General features: G+C 36.1%; 1 protein-coding gene across 1 annotated transcript in view; it reads left to right on the top strand.

Annotated features, from left to right (window-relative positions):
- Positions 1-19,382, top strand: part of LOC129779579 (acetylcholine receptor subunit alpha-like 1) — a 224,381-nt gene that overhangs the window by 179,343 nt on the left and 25,656 nt on the right. Inside the window, exons 6-9 of the mRNA XM_055787137.1 lie at positions 7,570-7,750; positions 8,051-8,511; positions 8,577-8,797; positions 8,921-9,180. Of these exons, the coding sequence (XP_055643112.1) occupies positions 7,570-7,750; positions 8,051-8,511; positions 8,577-8,797; positions 8,921-9,180 (1,123 nt within the window). The remainder of the gene's footprint in view (positions 1-7,569; positions 7,751-8,050; positions 8,512-8,576; positions 8,798-8,920; positions 9,181-19,382) is intronic.

Raw genomic sequence — 19,382 nt, 5'->3', positions numbered from 1 at the left:
ATTTGTTCATCTATCTTTTAACAATAACATAAAAATTGAAAGGAGAAAAAATGTTCATAACTAGAATAGTTAAGAGCTGATGAAGTGAGGGGTTTAAAAAAAAAGTTGTGCCATTCTGGTTATCTGAAACAAAAAAATCGAACAGATTCTGAATCAGTAAAGATGCCGCTATCGCATGAACCTCGGACAAGTCAAGACATCTTTTTTGACAAAATGGTAGTCGTTTGAATAACAAAATGCGGTTCAAAACGTTTTTCGTACGTTTCCCGATTTTTTAAAAATAGTAAAATTAAAAAAAAAAATTTTTTTTGAAATTCGTGCGATAGAGAGATGCATGCAGATGCATGTATTCATATAAATTCGACATGAATTGCTTCAGTAGAACTCGAAATATCGTGTACACCAGTTTGAAAAAACTAGTTCCGAGAAAAACGCGTTTGAAGTTCATTGTTATGGCCGATGGGATGGGATTATGGGATTAGATACCGCATCACTAAAATGGCTCTAACTCTGTTAATAATAGAATTTTCGATAAGTCCTTTCTAGGGTATATTCAGAAATATGAAGGATTTTTTTTTAAATTTGTTTTTCAAATTTCTAGACTAGAATAGTGCCTTAATTATAGTTCTATCATTCGCCATTAACATTTCTATACTCGCGCATAGGTCTGTGAGACGGAGAATTCAATAATTCGTTCATTTCTTAGAAAAAATCATCACTATAACTTTGCGAATCTCTCTAGCTTTGTTATTCGTTGTTCGTCATCGTTTAGCGCAGAGGTTCTCAAACTGTTTTGGACAATCGACCCCCTTTCCAGAATTAAGTGATGCCTCAGACCCCTCTAGCCATTTTTTTAACAAAAATCTATTTCAAGTTTTTGTCTTATTCATACAAAACTCTTACTATTTGAAAGACTTTTTAACCTGTTATAAGGCCGCAACAACTATATTGCCGCCCACAGAAAATATTTTTTGCCGCACTTGGAATATTATTTCAATATTTTGCTTAACCAAAGACTTTTAAGAGTATCTGTCAATACTCCAATTTTTTAGGGCTGCTAAAAATGTACGATAGTTATTTGGGAGTTATTTTTATGTAAAAAAAACCGCGATTTCAGGGCGCCGGCAAAAATTATGTTTGAATTCGTTGAACTTGCAACAAGTTGAAAAGTTTTACTGTAAACGTCCTATTTAGGATCCACTATGTAATTTGAGTTTCTTCAATTAAAAAAAATGAGTATTTGATGAAAAACCCAAATTTTATATTTTTCTTTGTAAGTCTATATACAAAATTTTTTTTTTCGCTGCATTAGAGATATTGTTTTAATTTTTGTACAACCAAAGGCACAATGAATTGAGCTTACAAGACAGCGACAGGCAGTGTTTTTGGGTTTAAAGGATAGTGGCAACTATATTGCCATTAATTTTTTCAACTGTTTCAATAGTTTGTTTTTTTTATCAAAAATAATGTATTCTTCCTCCTGTAAGGATTATGTTCTCTGAATTTTGAGTTGATTGCTTGCCTAGTTTCCACTACCTTATAAAGGGTTAAGCTAGGGTTGTCAGGTGTATTGAACAGAAATGTTGTTGTTGAAAAATCAAAAGTCTGGATTTGTTTGGATTTTTGTCGGCAGTTTTATTTTTATTTGTCTGGATTTTTTCGACAAATTTTATTTAACATTTTCACGAGAACGACGTTTGATGTTTGCGGAAGTGGACACGGTTTGCTGATGAGCAAGTGTCTTCCTCAAGGCATGTGAAGAAGGTGTTTGGATTGAGTTTGTTTACAAGGGCCCCTCCTCAGGACTAGAACTGCAAAAGTTTGAAGTCTCGATAGTTCAACACAATCAATCAATCAACATTTTTACATCTGTTGTATAAAACATGGTTTAAAAGTTATTTCTTCTTATCATTTATCGACACACTGTACTTAAACTTAAAGGTTGCAGACATGTGCATCAAATTACTCTCTTCGGTGTTCAGTAATTTTTTGGGATAAGTTTTCTTGATAGCGGGAATCCCATTTCACCACCACGGGTAGTTGTGGCTAGAACTGTACCGCAAATCATGACTAAATTGGCTCGTTCATCCGGAGAACAATTTGAAAAATCATCCAGATTAACCAGGGAACCAGATGAGTAAAACTTTCAGTAAACGGTAGAATGGTTTGATGTGTAATGAGCAGTTCAGCCGCTGTTCCAGCCTAGACATTTTCCAAGCTCTTGTAATTGTGTTGATCAAACGCAACTTTATACAGATGTTTTAGCGTTTGCATAAACTCATTTGTGGAAAAAAAAATCCAATACCGTGCGGAAAAATCGTTAAATGCTCGAATGAAAAATCGGTAGGACTCTTATTTTGAAATAGCTTGTTCATGTTGTGAATCACTTTGATTATGTATGACAAAAATGTCAAATAAATACAGGCAACCCTTTTTTGTGAGGGGGAAAGGGACCGCACAAAAAAAAAATCGTATAAAAAATCGTTTAAAACTTCACCAGTAGCTTTAAAAAGTCGTGTTCATTACACAATTTGAAAAAAACTTTTTTTATGCGGTAGATAGGGACCGCTTAAAAAAAGTTCCCCTAAGAAAATAACTCAAATCCACACCGGTTAGGTTACCTTAAATATTTCAGTCGAATTTTTCCATGTTCGATGTTCGACATTGTTTGCTACTGTTAATAATTGAAGAGTGATAAACAAAATATTGTTCATACAAATTTAAAGCCAAACTTATCTGTCAAAAAGTGTCAATTATTTGACCTCCGGACAAACAGTGTACGGCTACCTTGAGGCTAGGACTATTCCTTCGAAAGATCCGTCGATTCGTCGGCAATCAATCTGAACGGATTACTTCGCAAATGACTAACAGGCTCATCGTGTTCACCATTTTCGAGAACATTCGTGATCACAGCAGTCGCTTTTGTGCTTCTGAATCGCAGCATGCTTCAAGAAATCCTTCAATCATTTTGTGCTTTTAGTTGTATGTCGAAACGTGTTGCTATTAGAAATCACGTCATGCAAAAACTTAGAGTATTTGATGAAAGGAGAGGAATGATTTCAGAAGTGGATAATTGAGACGCAAATATTTTTTTTTCGCAATGAAATGCGTATATACCATCGAAAAATAACTAAATGAACGATAACTTCGTCAAATATGCTTCTTTTCATAAACCGCACAAAAAAAACCGCACAATAACAGAAAATCGCACAAAAAATCGCACAAAAAAAATTCGCACAAAAACAGGTTTTACTGTACCTTCAAACATTCATGTTTTCTTACTATGAGCAAGTTCATGGGCCCGATCGTAGAACTTTTTATGATTGATCTTCTAATCGACACCGTTGGATTTACCTTTTACTATAAAATTCCTAGTATGTCTAACAAACCTCATCATTATAATATCAGATTATTTTCAAACACAATTCTCGTTCAAGATTTTTCAACCACTTGCAAATAACATGTTTCTCCGTTACATGGAATAAATGTTTTATACTATTTTCTGTATAATAAAGTATTTTCTGTGATAGAATAAAGACAGCCCTAAATCGGACAATTCCTTCCTCGAGTTCTGCTCTAATCAACACATTCGACGATACTCTTTTATTGGTATAGATAGAAGAAGATATGGGAGTGCGTTTCATCACATTAAAATCCATTTCCAGTTTCGAACAAAGATCAATTTCGCTAGCGCAAACATCAAATGGACTAACAGCTCTTGTCACTATGTAATTGTAAAACATATGGTAATTTAATTTTCCGAATTTACCCTTTTTCCTACAGAGTTTTCCGAAAATTTTCAATTGTCATGTTTGGTTGGAATATTTTTGGTTCAAATATGTGTAATATTTTTTATGGAACCCCCTCTCCATTCCAGAGGAGGGAGGGATGTCATACCATCATAGGAACATTTCTCATACCCAAAAACCCTCACATCCCAAATTGTGCTTGATTAGTTCTCGAGTTATGCAGATGTTTGTGTTTGTGTGCCCCCTGTAATTTGATGTTTCATTTCTATGGCAGCCCCCCTTAGAGAGGGTGGTGGAGAGTCTAACTACCATAGAAACATTTATTGCACCCTATAACCCCAATATTCCTAATTTGGTTCCATTTGCTTGATTAATTCTCGAGTAATGCAGAAATTTGTGTTTCATTCGTATGGCCTTCCCCGGCCCCAAAAACCCCTATATACCAATTTTCATGTTGATCGGTTCAGTAGTTTCCGAGTCCATAAGAATCAGACAGACAGACAGACAGACAGACAGAAATCGATTTTTATATATATATAGAGTAACCCTTTGCGGTCGGAGTTAATTCCTATTGAAAGAAATCCTCTTATCTTTCTACGCTAATAAAACTTTGTTTATAGTAAGTACCGTTACCTTTTATTCATAGAAACTCCTTATACATTCGTGAAAAAGTTTACTATATATCAAAATTTATTTAGAAAAAGTGTAAAATATTACATCGTTTTATAAAGCATTTAGTATGATTCCTTGCAGTGGTGGCTAAGAGCAGACAAACGACCGCAAATGGTCAATTTAATGGTTATTATGTTCATACAAATAACTCACAAATACTGGAGTAGGTAATCAATTTTTTGAAAAAAATATAAAAATCGTACGTTAATATTTTTTTTTAAATCAGTGTTATGTCATGAACCTGGTGACTTTAATTCTGTTTCTACTAATGTAATATAATGAATTAAATTAGTACATGAGTGTATTCAAGTTACAACAAATTTCAGAACGCAAATGCCAAATGAAGTTGCTAAATTTATCATCTCATACAAACTTATGCGCGCTGATCTATTTGTTGAGTTTTTGAAAAGTACAACAATAATGCTTTCTACTATAAATCAATTTGGATTACGTAAAACAACTTATACTGTATCATGAAAGTTTTTTTTTACCCTTTCTTTATTAAAGAGATTTTCAACCGAAGGCTGGTTCATCTCTTATCTTGAAAGTTTTAAACAAGAACTTATTAACTTGTTAATTAATGGGGGTCAATTTTTAGATCTCGTCGACTCCCAAAATCAATTTTCGTTCTTGTCGACCCCTGAGAAACCTGATTTAGCGTACCATATGAGTTGGTAAGAAGAGGACGTGTATCACTTTAGCATATTCGGTCTGAGACACCGACGCGAGTATAGGAGAAACTTTTTTGGACAAGTGACTTTTTTCCTATTTTATAATATTGTTCAATGAAAGGTATACATTAATGTAAGTGGCATGGAATACGGGATACATCGGATTGAACGGATTCATATATTATTCGTCGTTAGATTCATACGTGCAAAGGTAAAATACAAATGTTTGATTGTCGTTTAGTTGTTCACTGAATACAATGCACAATGGTCCAGGAGATGTATTTAAGTGGAAATTAACATTTAGAGCTTGACAGTTATTCTCTAGACGAAAACTGTCTTAGACAAAGTTGTTACTCATGATAGAGCACTCGTTTTTATGTTGTCAAAAGTAGGGTGACCAAAATTTTCGATGAAATAAAAAATCTAACTAACTAACTAAGTTATTGATGGTTTTTTACCCTAAAACTCATGATTTCAATTTTAATTTACTCAAACACAAAAAATAACATAGTGTTGAAAATCACACATCATGTAGATTGAAATATGCTTTTTCAAATGCAGTCATTAACTTTATTTATGTTTGCCCCAGAAAGAATGACAAACAATTGAAGAGAGCGTATTTCTTGGGAAGAAGTATCAAAAACTTTGAGTAAAGTTGAGATATTGACAAGTTCTGCATCGCAAAATATTTGTATTAGTAAGCTCTAAAAGCCTTACTCTCTTTGAAGGTATGGTTTTACATATAAAAGTTAGAGCAAAAAAAACAGTTTTTTTCATGTTGACCCTAACGTAACTTAGAAAAAAGGCGCTATATCAGTTATGTCAAGAGATAGAAAAAAACTCTATTTTACAAAGATATCTCAAATAACTAGGACTACAACATTGTCTAACTATGTTTACCTCTATTTATGATGATAAGAAAGATTTTTTATTTCATCGAAAACTCTGGTCACCCTATTTTTGATAACATAAAAATGAGCACTCTATCGTATGTAACAACTTTGTCGAAGACAGTTTTTGTCTAGAGAATAACTGTCGAGCTCTAAATGATAATTTCCATTTAAATACATCTCCTAGACCAGTGGTGTTCAACCTTTTTGCCAGAGGGGCCACAAACACATGCTAGGCATGGTGTCGTGGGCCGCAAAACAAAAATAAATGTACTACGAAATTATAACCGGCGTGAAACAAACATAGAAATTCAAGAATGGAACTCTTTTAGTACAAACATTTGGTAGCACTGACAAGAGTCAATGGATGAATGCTTTAACTGAGTGAGGGACGCTGACTTTCACCAATATTTATTGATTTTTGTGTATGAGTTCCAAACATCATACACACCAGATGGGCCAACCAGAAGAGCCCACCGGGCCACATACGGCCCGCGGGCCGCTGTTTGAGTATCGCTGTCCTAGACCATTGTGCAATGTTGCTAATGTGCGGTGATTTTCAATGTCTTTAATTATCAATGTCTTTAATCATCTCGATTCATTACATTAAATGAGCCTAAAAATAGCAGAAAATGACATGACTCTCAAACAAATAAAAAAAGATTAACAGAACTCGAGAACACCTTGTTAGCGAATGCCTAATTTATTTACTGGAAAAGTGCTGCAAATCACTCTCTGCGCTAATGTTTGATGTTTTTTATTCATAATCTTTCAGGAAATCACAAAAAAAAACTTATTGTTTGTTACCGGTATTAAAAAAACAACATCAAGTTCAATTGTATTCTAGGCATAATTGTCCCACCATGATCAAGATCGATTGAAGTGAGGAGATCTTTTAACATTTCATTAAACAACAGTTCACTGCTTATAAAAACCCCTGTGTATTGGTAAACTGAAACGCTTGAAGCTCCTGGTAGCGAAATATGGTAGAAAACTTTGATTGCGTTTTTCTCAGTTGCTGATTTTGGAACATTGGACAACTATGATTAGAACGGCGAATAAGTTATTCCAAATTAACAAAATGATGATCAGGTGTTTAACGAGAGTTTGTTTGACCCTGTTTAACTGGGTTCTAACAAAATATTTAAAAAAGAAAATATAGAAAAATATAGAAAATAAAAAAAATAAAAAAATATAGAAAAAAAAACATTGGTTCATAAAAAAACAAAATGGAAAATGTTTTCAAGATTTAAAACAAATGTAAAACGTTTGCAAGAACGTCTTGAGGAATAATAGAAAGATAAAGTTTGTTTGATAATAGTTCCGTTTTAATTTCATCAGTTTAAAACTGCTCCATAACCTCTCGCGATATGGTGCATCACAAAATTGAATCGTGTCCGTATATCCTTATGAAAATCATAACCAATCAAATAATGAGGTCAACTATACTAATTCAGCTGCGTTTCTGCTCTATTTTGTTTCCCCAAAATTCCATTGTCGACAACTGCATGGCTGCCAACATCATCATCGTCATCATCATGGCCATCGCCATCACCATGGTCCTCGGTCCTCGTTCTCGGCATCCAGTGCGGACGGTAACTATGAGGTGACAATAATGACAAAAGCAATTTTACATCATACGGGTAAAGTAGTATGGAAACCACCTGCCATTTATAAATCATTTTGTGAGATCGATGTTGAGTATTTTCCATTTGACGAGCAAACATGCTTTATGAAATTTGGATCCTGGACGTACGATGGATACATGGTGAGTATGTGTGCACGGTTTATCATTCTCCATAATGGGTAAATTTCGGCCATAGACAACGTTTTTGCTTTCTAACGAGTTGTGTTTTTGAATCGAAAGAGGGAGATGCTCGATGCTCCTCGAATGGAAATGATTCGGACACAAATGGCTATCGTCCGTGTTTACATGGCAATAGCGTTTGTGTTCGGAGGAGCATGTTTGTGGGATAATTGATGGCTTTCTGATGATCTCTACCCAAGTAAAACAAATTTCACCGAATGGACTGACAAAACATCTCTTATTGTCTACGCATATTTTCAGGTGGATTTACGCCATCTCCAGCAAACGCCAGATTCGGATAACATAGACGTGGGAATAGATCTGCAAGATTACTATATATCTGTTGAATGGGACATTATGAAGGTGCCTGCCGTTAGAAATGAAAAATTTTATAGTTGTTGTGAAGAACCATATCCGGATATTATATTTAATATAACGTTAAGAAGAAAAACACTTTTCTACACCGTGAACTTAATCATACCTTGCGTTGGGATATCGTTTCTCTCCGTATTAGTGTTTTATTTGCCTAGTGATTCCGGCGAAAAGATATCATTATGTATAAGTATACTACTGTCACTCACTGTGTTTTTTCTACTGCTGGCTGAAATCATTCCACCAACATCACTAACGGTTCCACTGCTAGGAAAATATTTATTATTTACGATGATGCTAGTCACACTGTCCGTAGTTGTTACCATTGCCGTGCTGAACGTTAATTTTAGGTAAGTTAAATCTACCCATCAGTTTGTGTTGTGCTCTACTGTACTCTTTTCCGTCGTCACTACAGATCACCCGTTACGCACAAAATGGCACCATGGGTGCATCGAGTTTTTATAGAGCTATTGCCTAGGGTGTTATGTATAGAGAGGCCGAAGAAAGACGACGAACCATCCGAAAACGAGGAGCAAGTGCCCGAAGTGCTGACAGACGTGTTCCAGGTGCCACCGGATGTTGAAAAATACGTCGGCTACTGTGGGAAGCAGTTCAGCACAGATTTTGATATTCCTGGTGAGGAGATTTTCAATCACTGGATCTGTTAGTTTTCTATCTATTCTAGATCATAATGGTCATTGTGAAATGAATTGACGCGATACTTACATTACTGAGTTTTTTTTGCGCTTCCGATTACAGCACTGCCACCGTCACGTTTCGACGTGGCCGCGTCAGGTGGCGTTGGCCCTTGCTTTGGCGAGCCACCATTACCAGCACTGCCATTACCAGGTGGAGACGACGATCTCTTCAGTCCAACCGGCAACGGTGACATGAGTCCGAACTGTTGTGGCGATCTTAGTCCTACGTTCGAGAAGCCCCTCTTGCGGGAAATGGAGAAGACTATAGAGGCATCGCGATTTGTAGCTCAACACGTTAGAAATAAGGACAAATTCGAGAGTGTAAGTTGAACCTTTTTTTGGTTTATTCATACCATTTTCAGTTCATACCTTTCAGTCAGCTCCCTTAAGGTCAATTTAGCATTATTAATCTGCTTTTTGACGTAGGACTACGTCTAACCGGAAGATATAGGGGGTGAAATGAAAATATCGTCGTTTACAACGCTACTGCTTAGAGAGATTCTGTGACGATCATCCATGTTTGTATTCTGACTGTCTCTAAGAGCCATTTGCTTAAAGACAAACAAATTAATTTAAATAAAAAAATAAATAAATAAAAATAAAACGTTTGAACCGTTCGACCTATTCGTAAACCACTGAATTCTTTGGCGTGTCGTAACCGATGTATCAACTCAATATATCCAATGCACTCATACCGAATCAATGGGTTTTCATTTTTTCTTTCTTTATTCTACTGGTTTTCATCTAACATCGCATATTATTATAGAACGAAATGAAATTTTAGAATATTTTATTAAGTTTTGAGGCCATTTAATGATTGAATTATGTTGTCCTCGCAATTTTTGCTATTAAGCTATAGAACACGAAACTCAATGCGTTCAACATTAAAACTAACCACTTCAGTCTACCTTTAACAACAGGTAAAAACAATAACTATGACTACGCGGGATGCGTCAATACACACACTTTCCACCAGACGGTACGGAAACCGACGCGGTACATCATTTCATCGCCTTAGTCTTGAGAAAGGCTGTTGATTGTTCGTCGGCTGCAGAGTTCCTAGCATAGAAATCGCAATTGACGCAAGATTTTGTGCAAGAGCGAACCTGCACGCAATTCTATAAGAATTTACTGCGCATTGTGCACGGCAGTATAGTAATGCGGGGCAAAGGTGCGCACGAGGCAAAAGTGCGCATTTGCCTTTTTGGAGCAACGGAGCATAACAATTTGACAACAGTGTATTCGTTTGATACATTAATACACCAGCAGCTCACACATATAAGCAAAATAAATTTCATGAAAGTGGCAAATAGTTATTAGGTTAAAAGAGTTTTACAATGTTTTGATCTATTTTTTTCAATTTTGGAGATGACGATTTACTTACCTAAAATAACTAGAAAGTTCGAAACTACATTGTCAAGGAAACCTTCATTCTATAGTATATGATAGTGCGTATTCGTTTTTGTGAAAAAGTTTAACAGATTTTTTTTTTTAAATTTGATTAGTTCTAAAATTGCTTGTGGGGCAAAGGTGCGCAGTGGTTGTGGGGTAAAAGTTCGCACTCGAAAAAAAAATTATAAAATGTTTTCAACCAAATTTCAACGGGATCCACAAGAAGAAAATTGATTTCAAGAAATGCACTCCAGAAATGCTCAAATGACCCGACAGAGACTTTGGGAGGGAGTCTCAAAGCGTCGGATTGCGGCAGACCTCGGTATTTCTGAATCAGCTCTGAGGAAGAGGCTCATATCAGTAAGTGATTTTTGATTTGAATCTTCTTTTATTGACATTTCTACCTCTGCTGAGATGTGTGAGCGAGATGATCCTAGGACGGTTCAGATAGGTATTTACGAGTGAGCAGTCTGAGGATCTGGCGGACCACTGCAGAGTACTGGACAAAACTCTCTATGGTATGACTCTCGAAGATTTACGGTGCCTGGCGTTTGATTTTCCAGAAGCCAACAACTTCCAGCACGAATTCAACCAAGTTGCAAAACTGGCAGAAAGAGATTGGGCTTCTAGCTTCATGTGGGACCACCGTCTGTCTCTTCGAACCCCACAACAGCGCATCGAAGCAACAGCGCTCCAAGGCAAAGCGTCGAAATCCTCAGAACCGAAATCCAAGATGAGGAATAAAAATAAACAATTGTTTAAAAATAATTCAAAATAAATTTCAAATGATTTTTTTTTATTTTTACCGTGCATTCAATTCAATAACGGTTATGTTTCGTTTATGTTTATGTTTCCACAATGAGCTTCAAATGAATATTGTTTTTTTCGACACGTAGTTTGAAATAAATCAAGTGAAGATAACTATGTATTTATAAACTTGATCTATATGAATAAAAATGATTCGGTGTCCGTTCCTCACGATTTAACTCGAGAACGGAGCAACGGATTTAAACAGTCAGTATCAGGATTGATGCGTCTTAGTCTGCATCAGGTTTAAATATCAAAAAAGAAATTATATACCGCGAGTATAGATTGCGTGCATAAAAATAATCTCTGTGGGAACTTGAGTGTTCGAAATGATTTATATCAATATATCAATTGTGGGTAGGACGAAGTTCGCTGGGTCAGCTAGTTTGTTAATAAAAACAATATCTGTTTCAAATGTTGAACATTTTCGGATATCTTATAAAGGGTGTGTCACATCAAATTGCATCACGGAAAAAACGCTGTAGAAATTCGCCCAGTAGAACGTAGAACGATCCTTTTGAAAATTTTAGACAGTAAAATAAAAACTATTAAACAAATTTTGGCATTTTATTTTTATTCATACTTCGAGCCCAAGCCCGTATGCTCGCAGCTGACGGCAGCTGACGAAAGTCCGCTTTGACGTAGGTTTCGTCGTCCATTACCAGGCAATGCGGCTTCGTCAGCATTTCGGTGGACAGCTTCCGGGCTCGCGTCTTCCCCACCATGTTTTGCCTTTCGTCGCGGTTAGGAGCCTTCTGAACCTTGTATGTACGCAGGCCCTCCCGCTGCTTGGTTCGCTGGACGAATGAACTTGACAAATTCAGCTTATTGGCGACATCCCGGACCGAACTTCTCGGATCACGTCTAAACTGCTTAACTACGCGCTTGTGATCTTTTTCACTGACGGAGCATCCATTTTTGCCGTTCTTCACCTTCCGGTCGATGGTTAGGTTCTCGAAGTATCGTTTTAGTACTCTGCTGACCGTGGATTGGACGATTCCCAGCATCATACCGATGTCCCGATGTGACAACTCCGGATTCTCGAAATGAGTGCACAGGATTAATTCACGGCGCTCTTTTTCGTTCGACGACATTTTTCCAAATTTACGAAAAATTGACAGTGAAGCATGGCCAACGTGATCTATACCCTCTTATCTGATTATAAGCGAAAGCTGAAGATATTTCTACATAAATTTCTACAGCGTTTTTTCCGTGATGCAATTTGATGTGACACACCCTTTATTGTCAGTCTCCTCCCTCCCAAAAATTTACACGTGGAATGTTCCCACTCTTCTCCATCCATAAAAAAACATAGAACACCCCCCTCCTGCCTATTAGACAGTGCCTACACAGTAATGATGCTTCTCCCGCTTCTGATGATAAAGCATTCATTTTTGGTACAAGTTGTCTCAGAAGTTCAATTCAATAAGTGCGCGCTTTGTCCCCACTATGGGGCAAAGGTGCGCATTTGTCTTTTTGTATTAAAATAGGTATTTGTCCAATTACAAATACAACTCGAGAAATGCTTGTACAAAAAGCAATTAGTACGCCATAAAGAAGTGAAACGACCGTTCCTTTTAACGTAGAACTTCGTTTAACAGAAATGGTGTAAAACAAAATCTAACAATTTAACACTTTACGAAAAAAAATAAAAATTTCGAACGTTTATGATTGTATCAATCGAATGCAAATTACATTGAAGACATTCGTCTTAAACGTGCTATTAAAGAATTGAAATATGTCAAGCATTATCCAATAAAGAATTCCACGTTCTGAGGAACAGATTTCATAACAGAACCACCCACCTAAAGTGGCGGCGAGGATTTTTTTTTTGGTGTATACCTTTACCATATTGAATCCAATCGTAGCTATGCATCGTGTATCAACATCCCAAGCACAAATATAATAAGAAGCGCTCGCAATAAATAATGCGTTTGCTGCGGCAATTCGTCAGTTGTTGTTCCGTTGCTGGCCGGATGAGTCGCGCCCGAATCATTCGTACGGGAGGCTCGCGCAGAATATGAAAGATTCATGAGCAATGCTTTTACTGTCCTTAAATCCACAAAGTAGAAGAGTAAAATTTGTAATTTCGCTCCAGGCAACAAATATCAGCCTTTTTTGAGATTGAGAGTTAAAAAATTTCAAATTTCAAATAAAAAAATCTCTCTGATTTTTGGATATGCTATGTAAAAAACCTCTGCTTTCTAGAAAAAATATAAAAAATATAGCGCTCATGGTCCCGAAACCATGTGAATTATAAAAAAAACAATCAATAATTACGAAAACAAAATCGAAAACAATTGTTTTTGCGAGTGTAAAATTAAAAAAAAACAGCTAGCTTGGTGCTCGGAATTTGAGACGAATGTGATTAAACATATTTTTAGTTTTTCATCATGAATATGTATTTGTAAATCAATTTTATTGTAGTCAAATGAAAAAAGTATCCGAAAATAAAATTTATTTCGCACCATTTTGTGTAACGAGACACTGTTCAATAGTCATCAAAGCTCAAGTGTTCGGAATTTGAGACAAAACGGTACATTTCAATACATGCCTGAGAGAATCAACCCGCTGTGTAAGGACATTTAATCCTTTGGTCCGTTATGAAACAGTAAGCTGAAATTCAAACCCTTGAAAATGCTACAACCGTCAGCCAACGGTGACTTTAATTTGAAAGTGTTGTCAAACGTAGGGCAAGTGTACCAATAATGGAGGAAATATGTCACAAACTTGCGGAAATTGGCGAATAAATACTCTATTTTAGTTCAAAAGTATACAAAAGTATACTTTTTCTAGCAGTTTGAACTATGTTTTTGAAGATGCTCGCTGATATTTCGATGATTAATTGACTAAATTGTATAAAAAACCATATTTGGAAACGTCACTTCCATGTACCCATCATGGTAATAGTGTTCCTGGAGTTCCTGAAAACGCAAGATGAAGAAGAGGTTGGATAGAGCCAACCTGATACTCAGGCAGCAGTTCGTGTTTTCTGATGAGAAACTATTTGCCTTGCAATAGTGTCCAAAATATATCGGCTGTAGATGCCGACGTTGGCCAGCATTCCCCCGTCCCACATAAACATCCCGCGGTTCCGGAGCGCCACGTTGGTGATGGGTTGGTGGGTGGGAACTTTGTGTATGACATGTAAAAAACCACTTCATGGTTTATTAAAAAAAAGTTAAACCAAATAAAAACAAAAATCAATATGATCCTCTTTGGTCTCGATAACCAACTGACAACACTTTGCATACTTTCCATGAGATTCCGGAGGTGTTGGGGTCCAGCTCGTCCCAAGCCTTTTTCAACGCAGGGAAATTGTTTTGCATGTTTGTAACGTCAGTTTTGGGCACCTTGTTGTCCAAAATCGCCCATAAACTCTTGATAGGATTCTAGTCGGGGCTTTCGGATAGCCACACCATTGGTTTGATCCGGGTCGATCGGAATAATGCTGCTGTTTTCTTCTCAGTATGATTCGGGTTCTTATCTTGCTGCAAGATGTAATCCCATTTTCAGCATGGATTCTTCCTGGTTCTCGCACTAAGTGTCGATGTAACCATCGGAATTCATAATACCGTTGATCTACGCTAAGTTTCCTACCCCAGCTAACGAGAAACAGCCCCAAACCATGATACTTCCACCATCGTGCTTCATAGTCGGTTGTAGATGCCGATCCTGGAGGCCCTCGTCGCTCTTCCGCCACACTCGGAGTCGCCTTTTCTCGGTAAAACAGCTCGAACTCATTCGACCAAATAATACGCTTCCAGAACTCCAGCGGCTTGTTGAAATGGTCCCTCGCAAACTGAAGACGTTTTTTTTTACTGGTGCTGCTGATCATTTGTTATTTTTTGGCCAAGTACCTTTTCATTGGAAAGTTACGGATCCAACCTTTATATAATCGCCCGAATGGTTGTTCGTGGATTTTTATTTACATCTCGGATATTTAGCGTGTTCGTTCTTGCATCAGTCTAACGTTTCGGTCCTCTTCCCGGTCGATCAGCCACGCTGCCGAGCATCTGATGTTTACGAATGACCAACAGGATCGCACCACGGCTTACCTCATACTTCCCAGCAATGTTTCGCTCTTTACGCTAGAAGTCACGCACAATCAAATTTCAAACCTGTGTTGAGATTTGCTTTCCGCTCATTTTCCGGTAGCTTCCTCAGCGTTGAAAGTTGACTCATGAACTAGAAAATTATGTTTGTGTCAGATGTAAACAACTTGCTGTCAAAACTGAGGGGTACAAAAATAAATCTACGGTACTTAAATGCCAAAATGGTCTACTAATTTTCAATTTACAGAGTTTTGACTGGAATACCGAAAAGTTTGAAAAAAACTTTTAATATTGGAACACTTTGGTTTCAGATGCTGCGATTGAAATGTTATCAATGAATATTTGTCAGTATGAAAATTTCATTTCATATTTCCTTTTTCTAATCCGACTAATGTCATAGAAAGGAAGCATATGCTAATTGAAATAATATTCAGAATATCAATAATGAATTTAGAGAGATCCAAAACCTGGATTATACTGACTTCACTGAAAACGAACGCAAGGATGCTTCTTTTTTTTTGGGTCATTAAAAGGTATGACAGTAATTTTGCCGAATTGAAAATTATTACAACCTTCTAATTCTGCCGCATTTCCAAGATACAGTTGAACGATTGTTTTCAGAATTCAATTTAAACACAACCAAAATAAGGAGTAGAACAGGAACAAAAACTCTGCGAGGAATTCCAGTTTTCAAAAATTATGTAGGGGAAATGAGGTTAAAATGAACAGGTTTGGTAAAATGAACCAGTGCTCAAACTTCGATTTAACTATAAACAAATTGATACTTCTTCATTATGTCAAATGTAAAAAAATAATAGATAAAACAGAAAGGGCCTGGCCGGGTAAGGGAGTAAAAAGTGCCCCCAAACAAAATCACCAACTGTATGGCAAATATTGTATAGGATTATCAATAAGAAAATTTGGCGGTTTATTTGAACCCCTATGTGGTTTAACACAGGATCTGTAGTGAAAAACATCTTTTTCGTTTATTTCACGCCATCCTCAAAAGCTTCGAGATAAAAATTTAAAAAAAATACTGAATGTGCATCTTACTACGGTATATCAAGAAAAATTTTAAAAAATTCATCAACAATTTAAGTACAAAAAAAATACTGAAATTTTGAAATTTTTTTTGGGATTTAAAGATTCAGTACTACTCTAATTCATATTGAAATGTGTTCATACGGCTTTTCTAGATATGTTTGATTTTTTTCAGTGTTGCGCGGTACAAAATTTAGTTTTTTTTTTATATTTCCGAAGAGTCTGGCTGGGTAAGGGAATAAGAAGTCCTCCAAACCAAACCACCCTCTGTATGGAAAATATTGTATAGGGTATTAAATAAAACATTTTGTCAGTAGTACCAGATATTTGAGTCCTTATATGATACACCATAGGATCTATGGTGAAAAATGCACCTTTTCGTTTTTTTTTCACTCCATTCTCAATAGCTTTGAAACAAATATATGAAAAGAATACTGAAAGTACATCTTACTAAGGTGTATCGCTCAATATTTTCAAACAATTTTTCATCAAAAAATCAAGTACTAAAAAATTTTTTCAATTCATTTTTATTTTTATTTTAAATTAAATATATTTTTTTTATTTTCAAATTCGGTACTACTCTAGTTTGTATTCAAATTTCTTCCTACGTCTATTTTAGGTATATGTAATTTTTTTTCCGAATTTTTAGAGTGTTTTTCGCGGTACAAAAAAAATACTTTCAGACATTTCGAAATTTGGACAAAAAATATTACTTTGAGACTCAATTTTACTCTAATTTTTATTTAAATGCGTTCGTTTTAAAAAAATTTTAAATGTTGAAACAAATATTGTATATAAATATTGAAAACCACGAAAACAATAAAAGAATCACATACGAACGTATTTAAATAAAAGTTAGATCAGAAGTGGATCTCAAAGTTATATTTTTTTCAAAATTTCGAAATGTCAAAAATATGTAGTATTTTTTTTTTGTACTGCGTATTTATTTTTTTTATTATTAGATTTTTGGATGAAAAAATTGTTTGAAGATATTTATCGATACACCTTAGTGAGATGTACTTTCAGTATTTTTTCATATTTTTGCTATTGAGAATGGCGTGAAAAAAAACGAAAAGGTGTATTTTCCACCATAGATCTTATGGTGTATCATATAAGGACTCGAATATATGGTGCTACTGCCAAAATGTTGGTGATTAGGTTTAGGGACTGGATAACGACTAACAATGTCATGTTTTCCAAAGCTGATCTTTCTTATCAAATGTTGCTTTTCAAGGGGTTCCTTTTGTGGATTGACTCTGAAAAAATATGCCACATCGACAAAAAAAAACTCAATATGTGAAGTGTTCCTCACTACTTTTTCGCACGTGTGAGTAAATTCTAATTACTACTTTAGGTGAATAAGCTCAGCCTGATTCATACATGTACCTACTATTTCAATAATGATTTAAATAAATTTAGATAAGGAACAACGTATAAATCTATCTCATTTAGTATGATATGTGTAATTGTTCATTTTACCACCATCATGTGATCATTTTAACCGCATGATAAAAAATACTCGATTCCACATCTTATTTTCTTTGATTGAAAAATGTACTATTTTTATTTTTTATAATAAAAACCGTTTGATATCTTGAACAACAGTTAGTTAAGCTATAATATTCTTCGTAGAACGGAAATTGTAGCAGTATTTGGACGAAGTAAATGGGCATATTCCTTAGGGTGTTCATTTTAACCGCTTTTCCCCTACATATTTTCTGCATATCAAAAAGTTAGAGTTAGCTAGAACGACACAAAAAGTGAAACAAAAGTAAAGAGTATTTCAATGGGGACGCTACAAAAGAAGACCGAGAGGGACAGCTAACGACGTCATATTTTTTCCCGCTCTCTCGACATTTCTCTTCAGTAAATTTTGCCATTTCATAATAGAAAAATATACGATCCAACAACGAGTCGAGATTATTAAAATTCACTACCGAATTTCGATGTCAATGGCCTCAACTATGAGAGCGCTACGTCCAATATATGGTCGGGATCATTTCTGGCAGAATGGCTTCGTCAATAAGCAAAATATGCGTTATTGGTCAGGCAGCAACCCACACGTACTCCATGAGTCACCATTGCATCCAGCAAAAATCACGGTTCGGTGCGGTTTATGGTCCGGGCGGCGTCATTGGCCGTACTTCTTCCGTGATGATCAAGACCGGCACGTTACTTTGAATGGAATCGCTGAATGATAACCGAATATTTTTGGCCCGAATCAGATGATATGGACTTGGACAAGATGTGGTTTTAACAGGACGGTGCCACAAGCACCACAGCGAATTTAACAATCGAATTATTGAAAATCAAGTTTGATGAGTGTTTTATCTCATGAAATGGCCCATTCAATTGGCCGACTCGGTCGTGCGATTTGTCGCCGTTAGACTATTTCCTGTGGGGCTACGTCAAGACAATGGTCTATGCCAATAGACCAGCGATGATTGATGAACTTCATACGAATATCGAACTTGAAATTGCAGCAGTATCGGCCGATTTATGCTTGAAAACCGTCGAAAATTGGGTTCAGCATCTGGACTTCTGCATGCAAAAGAAACCGAGTTCCATACATAATGACAATAGATGTATTTTCACATGAATAGAAGAATTTTATAGCGCTTTTATTGAAAAACCCGATGAAACGTATGATTACAAACAGGAAAAGTAACAGTAAAATTACTACTTACTGACACTGTTACTGTATATAGAATACTTTATTGCTATTAGGTGTACCGGTAAGTTTCTTCGGTTTTACAACAGATGGCGTAACTTTATTATTAATCCAGTGAATCAAATTTTCAGACATTTATTGGAAAGCTGCTGTCATTGCGCGTCTTTTTCAGTATATGTCAGAAAGTTGAACGCAAACAACATATTTTTTGCCACTTCGAATATGTCGAATTTCGTACCAACGAGAGTGTTTTTGCGGGGAGTGCTACTACCGTTTGTTTTTGCTACCGATGACAATTGATGCGTTTGAGCCGTGCACTGAAAGAAAAACGGCCACAATACGAGCAAACATACGATAAAGTTATTTTGCAGCAAGACAATGCTCGGCCGCATGTCGCGAAACCGGTCAAAACATACTTGGAAACGCTGAAATGGGAGATCCTATTCCACCTGCCGTATTCTCCAGACATTGCTCCGTCCGATTACTACCATTTTCGATCGATGCAACATGGCCTGGTCGACCAGTACTTCTCCAATTTTGATGAAGTCAAAAATTGG

Source organism: Toxorhynchites rutilus, chromosome 3 (assembly GCF_029784135.1).
Source record: "Toxorhynchites rutilus septentrionalis strain SRP chromosome 3, ASM2978413v1, whole genome shotgun sequence".
Taxonomy (NCBI): Eukaryota; Metazoa; Arthropoda; class Insecta; order Diptera; family Culicidae; genus Toxorhynchites; species Toxorhynchites rutilus.
Note: the sequence above shows the minus strand (reverse complement) of the source record. Positions and strands in the feature narration are given on the sequence as shown.